The 16920-nt window shown below is 40.5% G+C and overlaps 1 protein-coding gene across 1 annotated transcript; it reads right to left on the bottom strand.

The window, feature by feature from the left end:
* Nucleotides 1-6355: 6355 nt before the first annotated feature.
* On the bottom strand, nt 6356-7883 carry LOC145442195 (uncharacterized). Its single transcript, XM_080320096.1, has 3 exons — nt 7768-7883; nt 7556-7705; nt 6356-6781 (listed from the first exon to the last, which is right to left on the bottom strand). Exons 1-3 carry the CDS (start codon nt 7813-7815, stop codon nt 6653-6655), a joined length of 327 nt encoding a protein of 108 aa, XP_080176222.1. The 5' UTR covers nt 7816-7883; the 3' UTR covers nt 6356-6652.
* Between the last annotated feature and the right edge of the window lie 9037 nt (nt 7884-16920).

Below are 16920 nucleotides of genomic sequence, written 5' to 3'. Positions count from 1 at the left end.
TCATGGTAATGTTTTATCATCACAAATAGCCAATGCGACGTATATGATCTTCAACCGCATGGTTGCTTTCAAAACGGATGTGTTGGTGAAGTTGAATGTGTAGTCTTTCCGGTTTTGAACAACTTTTCAAATCAGAAAAAAAAGATGGGTGGCACTTAAATAATGCTACGTTATTCAAAGTCAAAAATGCTGGCGCGGTCCAAACAAAATGGTCTGACGGGCCGCGTGTTTGAGACCTTCCGTCTATTGATAATTGTCAATGTTACCCCTTAGATGCGCATGTGCGCAAATGCGCAGTGCTAAAACAGTCTCTGCGCTCAGAAAATCGGCAGTAATGACCTTTTTCAGTCGTTACGTACTGTTGTCAAAGGGTCTGCGCAGTGAGTTGGTGAGTGTGCGCAGACTCTTCAAAATGAACACGGAACATTGGTCCTGTTTCTTCAAAATGCGACCAAAAACTGCTTAAAGTGAAAAAATAGTATTTTATAAATGCGAACCATTCCATATCAACAATCAGAGTTATAAGGGGTGGGTTAAACAATACTTTACCTGGAAACTGAGCATTCAACGTAATGACGTGAACTCGGACTCTAGTGATAACACCATGACTTGGACTCGACCCTCCTCTTCCCGATGACTTAGACTCGTACTTGACTCGGTGGTGAATTGAAAACAACTCGACTTTACTCGAGTCAACACTATTCAAGTGAGATTGACTTGTGACTCGTAGCCTGGTGACTTGGTTACAGCCAGTCAGGTGTACGTACGTAGCCGACTCCATAAGCCTGCGTTTAACAAAGCATAACCAAACATCAATACACAAGTTACTATTTTAAACTAAGCAGAGTGGTGACTGGTGATCAGGGTTGTAACCAAGTCACAAGGCTCCGAGTCACAAGTCAATCTCACTTTTTTAGTTTTGACTCGAGTCAAGTCGAGTCATTTTCACTTCGCCACCGAATCAAGTCCGAGTCCAAGTCATCGAGCAGAGGTTCGAGTCCGAGTCATGGTATTATGACTCGAGTCGAGTCCAAGTCGTTGTGTTGACTGCTCAGTTTCCAGATAAAGTCTAGTAAAACCAACTGTTGTAACTCCGTTTGGTGATATCGAATGGTTCGCATTTATAATATACTAATTTTCCTCACTTTTAATAGTTTCTGGTCGCATTTTTAAGTACCAGTACCATCAGACGAACTCCTAAAAGGGTGGTTATACTTTACTACTCTTCGAAATTACAATGAAACGTCGCTCTTGGCCGTCTGAGTCTCGAGTCATATGACTTGGTTCGAGTCATGCGAAATGACTCGAGTCCAAGTCGAGCCAATACACAGATTAACTCGAGTCGAGTCGAGTCATTTCCGTATTTTGAGAAAATGACTCGAGTCAAGTCGAGTCATCAGAAAATCGCGACTCGAGTCGAGTCATGACTCGAGTCATTACAACCCTGCTGGTGTTTAATTATCCTGATGCGAGGTACTGGCGTGTGGAACGTGTCGATAACCTGATATACAGCACAGCGGGGGTTCTTACAAGCAATGTTCCCTCTAATTTTTCACGAGTCTGCGCAAACACGCAAACTCACTGCGCAGGCCCTTGGACAACAGTGCGTAACCCCCCCCCCCTCATAGGACGACGACCCCCCAACGACCCCCCGACGGCTATACGCTTTTTTTCCGGTACTTATCATCTACATTAGATGCCCCCTGTCTAGTAGTGGTGTCGCCTAAACGCGCGAAGTGCGACAAATTTATATATTTCATGATTGAATCGCTGAATATTATCGGGAATTGCATATATATTGCCATCAGTTTTTATCCTCTCTCTGCTTACATAATCAGATTTACCGGTAGATCTGATCGAGGGAGGTGTGTTGGAATAAATAAATAATAATAAAAGATCTTCGGGCGTACCTGCTGGTATGATGACTTCGTTACATGATCCTATTTCGTGACCTTCTATCTGCTATATGTCGAAAGATATTGAAATTGCCCGAACGTACTAAACTGAAAGACGCACACGATTTCAAATTAGTATTTATTTACTGGCAAATAATGTTCCCTCGATATGGCATTTGTCTTTTTGTGGGACTCGGATCACCAGGACAGGAGCATTCGGCGCCAGCCATTTAGGCGCCTATGGACAATTAAACATATTTGTATCTATATATCGAAGTTTTCGGTCAGCACGAGGGCATTCCTTTTCGGCCAAGGTAGTCTCGCTGCTGATGGTTCTGGCGCACTTCACCGGGTCGCATGTTACATGGCCTATAACTTCATGTCTTTGCGCGTCGTGGTGCGGCAATGGCCGACGCCCAAGTGCCCATTTCTGTAAATCATGCGTATTTTTTGTTGGGAAAGGATAGGCCTACCCAATCTTCTAGACATCCCGCGAAATTCAATCACGCGTAGCGCGAATTTTCTTTTAAAAGCCAAAAAAAAAAAGACACCATGATGTATGTTAATTCACGAATTAATTTTGGGCCTCCTTCGATCTCGGCCCCTCCAATTGGGGCTATGAGTGCGGCCGTTATGGTCCTGAGTAAATCTTACGCAATGTTCATGCCACGCGGAGAAGACTATTCGTTAGTTTCTCGCAAATTAACTTCGAGCAAGCCCACTGTTATTTATAACGTTGTTAAACAATGTTATTTAACCATTCCATGACAATAATACGCTATTGAAATATCAGTATCGCTCACGCGTACGAGACCATACTAAAAAAATCTCCTTCGTGAGGAGCACGTGATTGCAAATTCTCATTTCTTCTCGGAGCGAAATATTTACCTTTGCGGGCCACACTTGCACCTCGATTTCAGACTTCAGTCATAACACTATTTGCCCCAAACAATGTTCGCTCTAATTTTTCACGAGTCTGCGCGCCTGCGTGGTCCGTTGAATAACAGTGCGCAACGGCTAAAATAACATCACTTCGGATTTTTTTTTGTGCGCACATTGGATTTTCTGTGCGCAGAGACTGTTTCAGCACTGCGCATATGCGCACGTGCGCAGCTTAGAGGGAACATTGATTACAAGCACACCAATGTACATACGGCGAATGTCTATTTACTGCGTATACTTCTTACGCAATTACTAGCTCAGGTAATAGGCTGCTTCTTACATAATAATGAGAAATGGCATTTGAAAATCAGACGTTTGTGCTATCACGAACCTGGTATAATATATCTTCCTTGTTCACGAATGTTCACTTTATGTCATAGTCCTTGTACAAATAGAAAGTAATCGTTCTTTCACAAAGAAATCGATTATATATGGGAAGTAGTCGATTAAGATTACAATTACTTCGGAGTTTTTTCGAATGTAATCGATTGCGATTACGATTACTTGAAAATGCTCCAATCGTCGTAATCGATCACGATTACTAATCGCGATTACCCCATGTCTGGTTGTCATGAGCCCCACAAAGCGTCGGTCTTGGGCCCCCATAGGGTGATAAACCGTACTTCTGGGGGTCTTCGCATCCCAGACCTCTCATCGGGCTATCCGTTTTCCCACTAAGCTACTTATCACAGAGATCTGCAAGAATGTTTACAGAGAGACAGAGTATCAGTCAGAGTCATTATGATGTCTGGTTGCATTGGGCGCAAATAATTTTAAAAATTCGTGATTGAATTCAGTCAATATTAACTTGAAATTTTTAACCTTTCTCAGGTCACGTGATTATATTTAACAATACAACTGAGGGAAGTAATGTCTTTGAAAATTTGGGTTACGCAATTAGTAATTACACTAGCCCGCAAAAACAACTTTTTTGAGTGCCAAAGATATTTTAAAGGTTACTAGTTGTGTTTGGACTGCTGAGTCCGAAAATGACGTCCCTTTCTTTGAATTAGCTATAGTTTTTTAGATATCGCTAGTTTTGACTTATTTGTTTTCTTGTTGTAGTATATAAAGTGAAATTTACATATGCCAAGATTCGCGTATTTTGAGCACTTTTTTAAAACAAAAATGCGGAGTATGTCAAAGAATAGGGTATATTAGAAATGAAAACGAATGTCATTTTCGGATTCAGCGACATAAGAATGCCCTAAAACCGTAGTTTACAAAGATCCTTACTATACAAATAACATTTTATCTATGATACAAGTTGCGACTTTTTAGCATTTTTCCAACCAAAAATATGGAATATTTACAAAAATCGAGCCAATTCAGAAAAACTAATGTCATTCTTGGATTCATCGTTCTGAAAATTCCGTAATACCGTTTAAACCTTCTCGACCCCAAAATGTGTGATTACCAGATTAATTAATTGATTTTTTTTTCATGTTGTTATGCCGTTACCTCCCCTGTTCTATGAAAGCAAAATATTTTGAAATTGACCAATCGTAACAGACTAAACTAAAAGGAAAGCTTTTGTGCGACGCACACAATGTCACATTGACATTACTTCACGAAGCGCATTGTATATCTTTGTGGGTAGCATTTCTCCGTGCTGGGGCACAGGCGGATATGAATAGTGGAAGATTAGAAAAGTGTCTGCTAAGATTTTTGTTCCACTGATATTTTTCAGCACAATTCCAGAGTCCCATGTCAGCAGAAACTTAATTTATTTGTTGTGACACACTAATATCCGACATGAAATCCCTATTTCTATAACTTGTGAGTATTTTTGTCTTGTGCGGGAGGGTACTCATATTATACTACCTGCTATATCAGCGACGCAAGGCGGGAACTTAATTTGAAAAATATTACAGAAAAAAACATATATATATAATATATGTGTGATCCAGAGTTGGATCAATTCCATTATTTCAGTTCAATTACAATTACAATTACAATTACTTTCATGAATGTGTCAATTACATTACAATTACAATTACTCCAGGCTAAAAATATCAAATTACAATTACAATTACAATTACTCCTTGCATGCTTCAATTACATTACAATTACAATTACAATTGCTGCTGTTGAACATGTAATTGAGTAATCATAAATTCAACCGTGCTCCTTGACAACCGTAGCGTCGTATTTAACAACAATTCAAGTCTAGTTCAGATTGTGTAGTAATAAATGCGTTTATATGCGTACATAGTATGCTATGTGAGATGTCATTGTGACGTAATATAAGCGTGTTTTGTATGCTCGGTAATTATGGCTCACGTAATTGGAAATGTAAAATGTTATTTACCTAATTTCCTATGGGTTAGGATTAAGGATAGGGTGCAGTATGTCGTTGAAAAAGTATTATAATATATGCACGTGTTGGATTTGCGCATATAGTATATAATTAAAGAAATATTATTATTTTTATCGAGGGACGTAGGAATTAGGATGAGGAGTAAAAACAAAATGGTGCTTTGTCAGATAAGACGTTATATAATATCCAGTGGTCTGGTTAGTTAGCCAGACGAAGTAACGATGCAGCATCGTGATCTGAAATCGTATTGTAGATTGCCAACCCACGGATAGATGCGCAAGATGTGAGTCACGGATGAATGCACCGACAAACGTACCGCAGATCCGGCTAAAAGCAGCAAACTTTGTAGTCCTAGAGCTGGCGATCCATGCGTCCAAATTTGATGCATCTGGTCTTTATCGTAAGCTATTGATGTACTAATTCCAAAAATACAAAATAAAATCTCGTCAGGACAATGTAACTGCTCCAAAATAGCCGTTTAAGGCCAACTGTTCTGAAAAGTGAGAGCGCTGCCGCAGCATGACCACAACAATTACCAATTACGCCCAGCGATTGTTCAGAACAATGCCGATTCCCAGACTTTCACGACTATTTTGGGATGGTACCATTGCCTGGAAATATACTTTTATTGCGGAATCAGTGCGACACTAGCTTTCGATTAGGACCATACATATCAAATTTCGACGCTTGGATCGCCAGCTATGGGACTATCAATTCTGTTGCTTTTAGCCGGCTCGGCAGTTCGCTTCTCGGCGTATTCAATCGTGAGTCACGTGTTGCGAATCCGTCCGTTGGTTAGTAATCAAAAATTGTATACAATGGCAGCCGAGGCCAGCATAGCGGTAAAAATAAAAAAAACTTCGCCCGCAAGGGCGCAGTCAAGGGCTTCCGCGAATGGATCCACCAAATTCCTTGTCGACATTTAAAGAGAATGCATTATAAGTCAATTATTTTATGTTGTGCTTGTCAGGTCTCAATAGCAATTTAATGTAATAAAATTGTAATTGAGCAAAATTTTTGTCAAATTACAATTACAATTACAATTACACAAAATAAAAATGCTTAAATTACAATTACATTACAATTACATTGAAAAATGTAATTAATTACATTCAATTACAATTACAAATTACAATTGATCCAACTCTGGTGTGATCACACAATAATTTTGGCCCGAACCCTAATTAGGTATCGGCAGTTACGGCCCTGGCCAGAGCGATGGCATTATTGCCAGTATAAAATATCAATCACAAACCTGCAATTTTTACTGTTCAAATATTTCATTCTATTCACCTTCTCGCGATATTGCATTGCATACATAAATCGAATGTCAGCAATTCCGAATGCAATACGATTAACCGAAGACAAGATGACTTCGTCAATTGGCCCCACTTCTGCGATTTTAGCAGCTTCTATCCATTTTTTCACATCTATTTCTCCACACTATAAATGCGCACCAGTGGATTTATTCGTGTCTTTTTCGTTCGATATTTATTCAACATACCTCTGATATTTCAAGAGCAACAATGCAACGGGAGACGGTGCATTTCATGTCTTGAAAGGTTTTTTGCCATTCATCGGGATCAAATGAATCGAACTGAACCTTCACCCATAAGTTTGATATCTGAAAATGATAGATCGCATTGATATTTGCAATTCATATACTAAATGCCCAATAAAATGCGCCGATAAAGTTCTACATCTATTAAGGACGGCGCAATCGTAGGTTTAGGGTCTGGTTAACCTCGATATGCGTTAATATAGGAGCCCTATACATGAGAACTTTTTAGCGGAACGAAATACAGTTACACTAACCTTAACATGATGGTCGAGATACCGTTAATTTCAAATTATTATCACTCGCAATATCACAATGACAGCTAAAAAAGAAATTTCAATTCAAAATGATAAAGGGCCTACAGAACTTGGAACATTAAAAAGTTTTCGGTCAGCATGGGGTGTTACTCTCGACCAACATTTCTCCCCGACGATATTTTTCAGATAAATCCCCAGAGTCCCATGTTAGCGAGAACTTTATGGGCCTTGATTTGTCGTGACACGGTAATGTCCAACGCGAAATGCCTGTTTCTTGTAAGTTTTTTTTCTTGTATGGAAGGGTAATCCAATCATATTATATCAGACGCTAGTTAGCGGCATTAAATTTCAAGCGGCGCGAGGATAATTTGGAAATGCTGCTAAAATCTCCAAATAAACACGATATAATCTCTATCAAATCACATATTAATTTTGGCCCCCTTCGAGCTCGCCCCATCCCCAATTAGGGGGCGTGGGATCCGGCAGTCACAGCCATGGCGAGAGAGCTGACATGATTGTCATTACCAAATCCCGAATCAAAAATTCATATTTTTTTACTTTTGAAATGCTTCATTCTATTCACCTCTTGGCGATATTGTATTGCATTCAGTAATTGGATGTCTCCGATTCGGAGTGCAATATTATCAACCGAAGACAATACGACTTCCTCAATTGGCCCCATTTCAGCAATTTTGGCAGCTTCGATCCATTTTTTCACGTCTATTTCCCCACACTGTAAATGCGGGCTGTCGGATTTAGTCGCGTCGGGTTAGTTCAATATTTCTTCAACATCACCTCTGGTATTTCCGGAGCAACAGTGCAACAGGAGACGGCGCATTTCATGTTTTGAAAGGTTTCTCGCCATGCATCGATATCGAATGAATCGAACGGAACCAGCACCCATATTTTTAAGATCTGAAAACGACACAACGCGTCGATATTTGCAATTCATATACTAACTTCCCAATAAAATGCGTTGATAAAGTTATCCATTAATTAAGTATAGAGCGAGCGTAGGTTAAGGATCCGGTAAACTGGATAAACGAGATGTATATGCGGTAATATAGTAGCCTGATTGCTGTGAACTGTTTAGCGAAATGGAATAAAGTTACATTACCCTTAACCTGATGGTCAAAATAATGTGAATTTTAATTTACTGTCACTCGTAATATCACAATGACAGCGAGAAATAATATTTTAATAAAAATTGGACGAATCCAGCGTTGTCAAATATCCACTTCTCTCCGAAACTTGTGATTCATAATTTACTCGCCGAATCTCTCTTTTGGCATATTAACAGAAAATGTATCCCTCAGCATTACATGGTTATCACACTGGGGGTCATGAAAGCATCTGAAGAAGGCGCGAATTCGCAATCAAGTTTCTTCAACTCTGAATGAGTTAAATTTTTGCTGAAGCTTCTCGAATTTCACCAAATGCAACAATTCTAATTATATGACGGTTTCAACAGTCATAGTTACTTCTTACCATCCTTTCACCGATGCTAGATTGTGACTGTTATCGGACGTTACCCGATCGGTAGATAACTCTGGATTACAAGTAACTACCAGAGATGAGCATGGATTAGGATTAGGTTTTGAAAAAGCAGGATTTGGGAAATATTGTCGGATTTGGATTGGATTTGGATTAGACATTTTTTTCAGAACGGATTAGGATTTGGATTGGATTTACCTATTTTCTGGGAGATTGAAATGTCGTGTGGCGAATGGCGACAAACTTTATTCAGATCAGTTATTAATGTACTTATGGTTACTAAGTTATCTTGAATCAAGTGAGTCGTTGGTTGTGAAAGAAAATTTTCGAATCCTTCCGTTGTATAAATTAGCATTTTTTCTGAATTTCCAGTTGGAATCGGATTAGGATTGGACATGGACTTGAATATGAAAAAGTTATGGATTAGGATTTAGATTTGGATTTGAAGGTTCGGATTTGGATTGCATTAGGACATAGAAATTTCAAATCCGCTTATCTCTGGTAACTATACGGTAGATTCGCGCGAGGGAGCACATAAAGTTATGGAGAAATAACAAATTTCCCCATAAAATCAAATGTCATATGCGATGTATAAATGCTCTTTGCATCTACCAAACAAGGATTTAAATCAAAGCAGCCACTCAGAGTATACTCAATTAGTACAGATTTTGTAGAATACCTCACTTAAGTATCGCATTTTATGGCAACACAGAATTAATCAAATGAATTTGTAAACGACGGCCTAGACCAGGGGCAGGCAACATGCGGCCCGCAGGCCGGATCCGACCTGCCGAGTGTTTTACTCTGAAAGTGAAATTATATTCTGAAAGTATTGACAAATTTTATGCGTCACAGAATGAACCAAAGTTTGCCAATCTGAGAAAGATGTACATTAAACCAGTGCTCTTCAACCGGGGTTTTCATACACCCTAGGGTGTACCAGAATTTTCAAAGGGTGTACCACTCGGGTGGGGTGACCAGATCCGAATTACAATGAGCCGATGGCTAGCTATCTCAAAGGTAGGTTTATGCGTCAGTACAGGTTGACGCACAGGTTAAGGAGCAATGTGGCAGTGCTCTTCAATCGGGTGTTTCGTACACCCCAGGGCGTACCATAATATTTGAAGGGTGTACCACTCGGATTGGGTGTACACTGTACAGTGTACACTGTACATGGGTGTACCAGATCCACATTATGATGAACCGATGATACAGTGACTGTAGATATCACAATAGATAGCCTAAGCCAGTGGTTCCCAAAGTGGGCGCCAGCGCCCCCCTGGGGGCGTTCGCGAGCGTGAAGGGGGCGCTGGCCACGAAATGGGCGATTGGGGGGCGCTGGCTCGAAAAGTGGGGCGGTAGGGGGGCGCTGAGAGAAAATGGGGCGGTGTAGGTTTAGAAGACAACTGCTGCGTTGTGTCGAAACTATTGATAAATATAGCAGCTAAATTCACAGTAAAAATGCGGAATCGATTCAGCCAAGGCGATTTAGGGTCGTCCGTCTATCTATTCAGCTGTACCGGAAAAGTCCATTGTTACTTCACAATGTTGAACCTGCCCATCAATGGACTAATTTAGCAGAAGGCAGTATCCCTGAAAAGCGTGGTTCACTGTGTGTTGTGAGAATTTGAGCAGGTATTGCTCACTGCAAGGTGTGATGGCATTACAGAACTGCCGTGCGTGATTTTACTTTGTCTCAAACGATCGTGGATTTACCACAGTGCCGCGACCGCGGCCTTCGACACAACGTTTCTGGTTGCGAGAAACGATAACGCTTCGATTTGACGGGCATATTTTCCAAAATTTATGAGTAGAATATATCAGTTCTTAGTAATGCGATGAACCTGATAAAGGTTAAAATGGCACCGTACAGATTCAATGATAAGCCCGTGATATTTCACCGTAATTTGATGGAGAAACATAAGGCAATCAACTCAGAAAATTGCACGAGGAGATGATGATTTGATTCCAGGATATATTCCAATAAGAAATTCCTCTCCGGATATTCAATCCATTCTGTGAAGTTTACGAGCATGAAATGATTGGCGAGATGATTACATTGCAGTGTAGAACAAGTTTGAGTTCAACCCAAAGTTCAGTATCTACAATCAATCGTTCTGGATACACAGTCGAATCAAATAGCAATACACTCACTGGAGTCGGTTAGAATTTTTCGTCATTGCCGTTCCCCGCTCATATTTGATACAACGTGTTTTAAGTGCCGTGCTATAAGTCGGCAGTTACGGAAAAATAAAAAAGAATATCGGCCTGGTGTGAATGACCATAGTATTCGACAAACACCATGAATACCCAAAAACAAACAAACAAAGTGCCGCGATAAGGTGATAAAGGCTCACAGCAGAAATCGACTTGACAGTAGGGCCTACGGGACGTGAACCCTGGATATTTTAGAATAAGAATGTTCTTATCACGACTCAAACCCAATATGTCGAGGATGATGATAATATTTCAACAGCTTCATCCGTCTCATTATAAGCTGTAATAAATGCAGAACAACTTTCGTTTTTATCATTTAGGCGTGGTGTGAGGGGGGTGTCAGGGGGCGCTGGCACTTTATTCGTTTTCCAGTGGGGCGGTAGCTGAAAAAAGTTTGGGAGACACTGGCCTAAGCCAGTTTACGCTTCAAAACAGATTGACTGGATGTGTAATATCGTACAATGTGATGTCATAACCAAATGTTTCTCATCAGTTAACCTGTGGTAATGGACACATTACTTCCATTTCGAGGGTTCCATTATATTACCGGGAATGCTATTACCGAGAATGGACATTACCTAAAATGGCCAATGCCAAGAATCTAGCTCAGGGGTTTTCAACCCGCGGCCCGCAGACGTCTATTTTGCGGCCCGCGACATCTTTCATTATAAACGCAATTGCTACTGACACGATGTTACATATTAATTTAGCTACTTAGTTCTCTTATCGCACCGTCTATGTCTCGTTTAATTACTCATTCTTTAATATATTCTGGTTTCTTGATATATGCTCCAGTGTAGATTGTTATTGTTTTGAATCGGTATTCGGCTGGACTCTAGTTTCAGAGAATTCCTTTGTGTAGTACACTCTTAAAGGGTGTTTAACTCAACAAGAACAAGGAAAGGGAAATTAAACGGCGGGAACTGGGTTTGTAACTCCGTTTGGAACAATCAATTTGCTTTCTCAGATATAAATGGAAAACCGATGCTACATATTTGTCGAATAACAGTTTTCGTAACGAAGGGTAGAAGCTTAAAATTATACCACGGCACTCTCTTCTGAAGTTATACGTATTGCCTGATGTTAGAAAAAACATTGCTAGCTGGGTGTCAAGCCCACCAATCTATATTTCGAGGCATTGTTAAAATTGTCGACTATATTACAGACGCATGGTTTAAAATTGCTTGGAATATCGTTAAACCCGTGAAATTGGCCAAAGAATGTGCGATGTCAATAAAACGAATATTCGCTGCTTCCGATACTTAACAACAAGGACAACATCACCTGACAAATTTTGAAGTTACAGTTGTCTGTTTCAACCGTGACCAGAAGAGTAACAGCAATTTCAGTCGATCTTTCATCGCATGTTCTGAAATACGTTGACGCGTATTTTTTTAGCCTAGCATCGGACGAATCCACTGACTCGACGGACATTACAGAGCGAATTCATTATCTGAGGGCTTTCTATTAGACTGGGAATGCTGGCAGGGCAAACGCGAGTAGGGACCCGCTAAAAACATCAACTTTAAAACGCTGAATTCTGTCTGTATTCGTGCAGGGCTCCACCCATTGAAGGAAAGGAGTAGGGTTGATTAGTTTGTTCAAAAATGACCCAAACGCCAGACTTCTTCTCATATCACTGAGAGCTCAAAGTGATAATGGCCTCTGTAGCGAAAAAGTTATCGGAATTTTATACTTGCTCGCTCACGCATTGAAACAGAGACTTCTCTGGTGGAAGGGTTTGACGGTGCATATACTGACTTGACAATTAATGCAATGCACGCTCAATGACGGGATATGCTTGCGCCGCTGGAAGATAATATTCGCAAAAAAAAACGCAATCTTGCGAACTCTGTCCGTTAATGCTTTAGAATGCATAAAAATGTACTAAACGCACGAATGCGACTGGTAAATAGGCTATAGTAGCCTAAATTTAATAATATCCCACTATATACATGGAAATGATGATCTGCGGCCCGCAGCGTCTTTCGCTGTTAAAATGCGGCCCGTTATACGAGGGAAGTTGAGAACCCCTGATCTAGCTTAATGTAACGAACGTTGTGCAGAAATTTATACTTGAGAATCGATACCGAATTTGGCAACGCCGTTATGCACACACTCGACCTGTTCATATGCATAACATGCCTGTACTGCATGTATTGCATTCTCGGTATTGACCGGCCACCCTTTTCGCATAGAGTAGGGTGGAGTTAGCATGTGTTCAGCTTGCGATATCTGTCTGACGATTCTCGAGGAAAACACCGCTACAGCTCAGACATTTTGAATTGGTGCTTCCGGCGGCAAGCTTATGAATAGCGCAGAATACATGATTGCGCAGCTAGGGGGTCGAGTTTGCGAATCACTGCGTTAGATGGTGGTCGAGTAACCTCGAGCCCTTATTCGTATTTAGCATTTACTGTACGTTGCAGCCTTCATCCCTATTTCGGCTAGGCCAGGGGTGCTCAACCTGCAGATGTGCGGCCTCATTCAGCCGCAAACCCATAATTTTGCGACCTTCTACACATATTTAAATTAGCATGTGTTGACGGCCGTCATTATGCAACCAATTGATGCTGGTTCAAGTCTAGGCTTAGCCATGTTTATATGTGTCGGAGGTTTATCTGGGCTCCTCGTCGCCGTCGTAGCGTCTTGAAAGTCTAGCTAGAAAAAGATTGAGCCGAGCTCCAAAGTCAGCAGCAGAGTCCTGAAAGTGGACGCACGTTAGCGAGAGAGAATGAAGAATGGGAGTGCGCGTGCAAGCGAAAGTCGTCCTCATTACCCAATGCAAAGACACTAAACTTTAAGAAATGCACTGTAGAGGCGCACAAATTCTAAACATGCGATTATCGCCACTATCATTGATGTGTAATAGAAATACTAATAATAACAATAGGCTATAAACAATCCTGGTGGGAGGCCAAGAAATAACAACATGCAACTAAGTGATTAATAAAAACCGGAAGATACATCATTATTATTGTGCCCAATATTTTTGAAGATACCCTCCATCAGCTCTACGGGTTAATCTGATCACGTGAGCTAAGAATGAATGAACTTTTGACTATAATATGTGAAACTACCCACATTTTCGATTAAATCCATTCAAGGGGCAAAATTTTCGCGCTCCGCGCGACTGCACCCATAATTCTAGTATATTTTTTTGACATTGATACTCGCGATTTAGGTACATAAATTATATATTGTAAGCCTGCTGGGATGTTTTGCTTCTACAATAAGGAAATTTACGCAAGGCATATCTCAAGAAATAAGTGAAGGCACAGAACACCACAAGGGCTCTCCGCGGTGTTAAGTTCCCAATATCAAATTTCATACGAATGTTTGTCGTCCATGGGCCATGGCGACTCCCCGCTGGAATCTGGACGTATTGTATATGTAATCAAAATGCGGCTTTCTGCGTTATCGGTGTATTATATGGTCAGGGGTGTACGAGTTTTGAGAAAATGTTAAAAGGGTGTACAACGATGAAAAAGGTTGAAGAGCACTGGCTTACAATACCCATCTACGCATCCGTAAGAATATAAACGCACATACTATATTTGTTCGAATTAAATCATACAAGAGGTTTGGCAAAACTGAGCAAGTGAGCAATGCGCAGCGTAAGCATTGAGCCGTCTCAGAAACTGAGACACATTGCTATTAGATTAATCTGCTACTGGTACGACAACGTAAACTGTGATCGTTTCATTTGCGGTCAAATTATTTGTGATGTAACGTATCAGTGTAACGGATCAGTGTAACGTACAATCAGTGAATGAATAATTGCTCTCACAAGTGACACCGGCGTATCTTGAACAATCCGAACATGCACAAGATACATTGATTAAATCGACACTGTTTACTTAATGACTTGAAATTGACTCGTAAATTTTGCTCCCAGTCACGAGTCAATGCAGATTTCTGAAGCTCCGAGTCAAGTCAAGTCAAGTCATTTTGCAAAGTGACTCGAGTGGGGTTAAGGGGCCTAGATAACTGGAACCACTGGTAAGGTTTCGGTCAACATGGTGCGTTAGTTTCAAAAAACATTTTATTCTCTCCCATATTTTTCAGCACGAATCTTGGAGTCCCATGTTAGCGGGAACTTCATAGGCCTTGATTTGTCGCGAAAGGCCTATTTCTTTAACTTGAAAGTATTGTTTTCTTTTAGGCAAGGACAAAATCATATTATATCTGATGCTAGTAAGCGACAATAAATTTTGCAATGCGCGAAGGTAATATGGCAAATAATAAAAACCTCTCAGTATAAATAATATATAATTTTGTTGAATCTCATGATAATTTTTGCCCCCTTCGAGCCCGCCTCATCCCCAATTAGGGGCGTGAGGTGCCGACGCTACGGCCCTGGCCCTGGGTTGTAATGACTCGAGTCTGGAAATGGGAAAATGACTCGACTCGACTCGAGTCAATATTTGGATTGACTCGACTTGTACTCGAGTCATTACGCATGACTCGACCCAAGTCAATGAATCGGCTGATTTTATATGACTTGAAGATGAATAAATTTTCGAATCGTAATGCCTAGTTCAACAAATCTGACGAATTCTGCCGACATCGCTATTTGTCACCACTGCTTTCGTTGCACTCGTCTGATATCAGATATGCCGTCGCAAAAACAACAGACGATAGTACATAGTCGCAACGCATTGTTACGAAACATGAGTACCGTATGTCGTTTCTTCGGCTGGACGCATGACAGAGAGCACAGTTCGCGAGGAGAGGAGATGTTGTTATGAATGGCATCGAGCGTGTGTTAGATGTTTAGCGGTTGTGGAAAATGGATTTTTGCATTGTTTCTGAGGCAATCGCTAATATGCTGAGACGGTTTCGCAGGTTACTTTAGATTTTAGTTACTTCGCTATGTCCAGACCACCTACTGTCATCCAGTTTGCATACAGCGGCTATGAAGTCAGAGAAGGTAGCAAACAGATTGCAAAATGTAAATTGTGCGTGAAGCAGAATATTTTATGCGAGAAAGTTGGCACTACGTCCAACTTCACGAGACACCTCAAGCAAAGTCATCCAGACCAGTATGTATGATTACTCCAGTACTAGTACAGATGTTTTTCTTACTGGTATAGTACTGTGTTATATATATTGAGGATCTCTGTTTAAGCACTGATCGCTACATATGTTTCAATGTAAAGTTGTTCTTGATTGCAATGACATATTATTAAATGCGTGATATTTTAAGAAATCAGATATTGAACAGGCTAAATCCAAATAATGCCCCTATAACCTTTGCGACAAATGTGTCTTAAACTCATTTAGAGTATTGAGTGATGGCTACTATATTCAGTCTATTTGTGGAACCTAAAGAATTGTTAATATGTGTGTGAATTGAAATTGACCATATATTGATATTCCATATGAGGGTTTGGCATACTAAAATCAAGTGTAACGAAAATATTCCATTGCGGTCTGCTAACCAAATGTTGAGATAGGAATTTGGGTATCAGTGGACAAAGTCCCGTCTAAATCATTAAAATCGTTTTTTCTTCTCCATTCATACAGATATCAGTTAAAGATTCAAAAAACATGACCATTGACGAATCGCAGCCAACTATAACCGAATATATTTCTGGGAGTCGAACCAACGCAAGACAAGTTGTTCCAGGCAGCAGATTAGCAACCCAAATAAATCAAAGCATTGTGTATGATCTTATCGTTTGCGAAAGCCTGCCTATCAGAATTGTCGAAACACCCGGATTCGAGAAATTTCTACAAATTTTAGCCCCTGGACATAAGCCATTGTGTCGAGGGTCGGTCAAAAAACAATTACACGTCAAAGCCCAGGAAGTCAAGAGCAGCATTACGAAGAAATTGGAATGCTCCAGATCTGTAAGTGCTACCGTTGACATCTGGTCAGATAGAAAAATGATGTCCTTCCTAGGAGTAACGGCGTACGTTTTGAACCCAAATAAAATGAGTATCGACTCCTATACGTTGGCCTGTAATCGATTTCGCGGGAGGCATACTGGGGAAAATATTGCAGCAGCCTTTGAGAAGACATTGGTCGAATTCCGCATAAAAGACAAATTAGATTATGTCATTACTGACAATGCTGCCAATATGAAGAAGGCTTTTTCAGTTCATTTTGATTTGCCCAGGGTGGCAATGATTGCGGTTCGGAGGATTCTCTTGAGAATGCAACTATGTGGAAGACTCCGGAAGGTCATGAGCAAATTCTTGGTGAAATATCTGAAACGGTAACGCAGGGCC

The sequence above is a fragment of the Botryllus schlosseri genome, chromosome 1 (assembly GCF_051294905.1).
Source record: "Botryllus schlosseri isolate E-star chromosome 1, Bs_hap1, whole genome shotgun sequence".
In the NCBI taxonomy this organism is placed as follows: Eukaryota; Metazoa; Chordata; class Ascidiacea; order Stolidobranchia; family Styelidae; genus Botryllus; species Botryllus schlosseri.
This window is presented reverse-complemented; position numbering and strand designations above follow the sequence as displayed.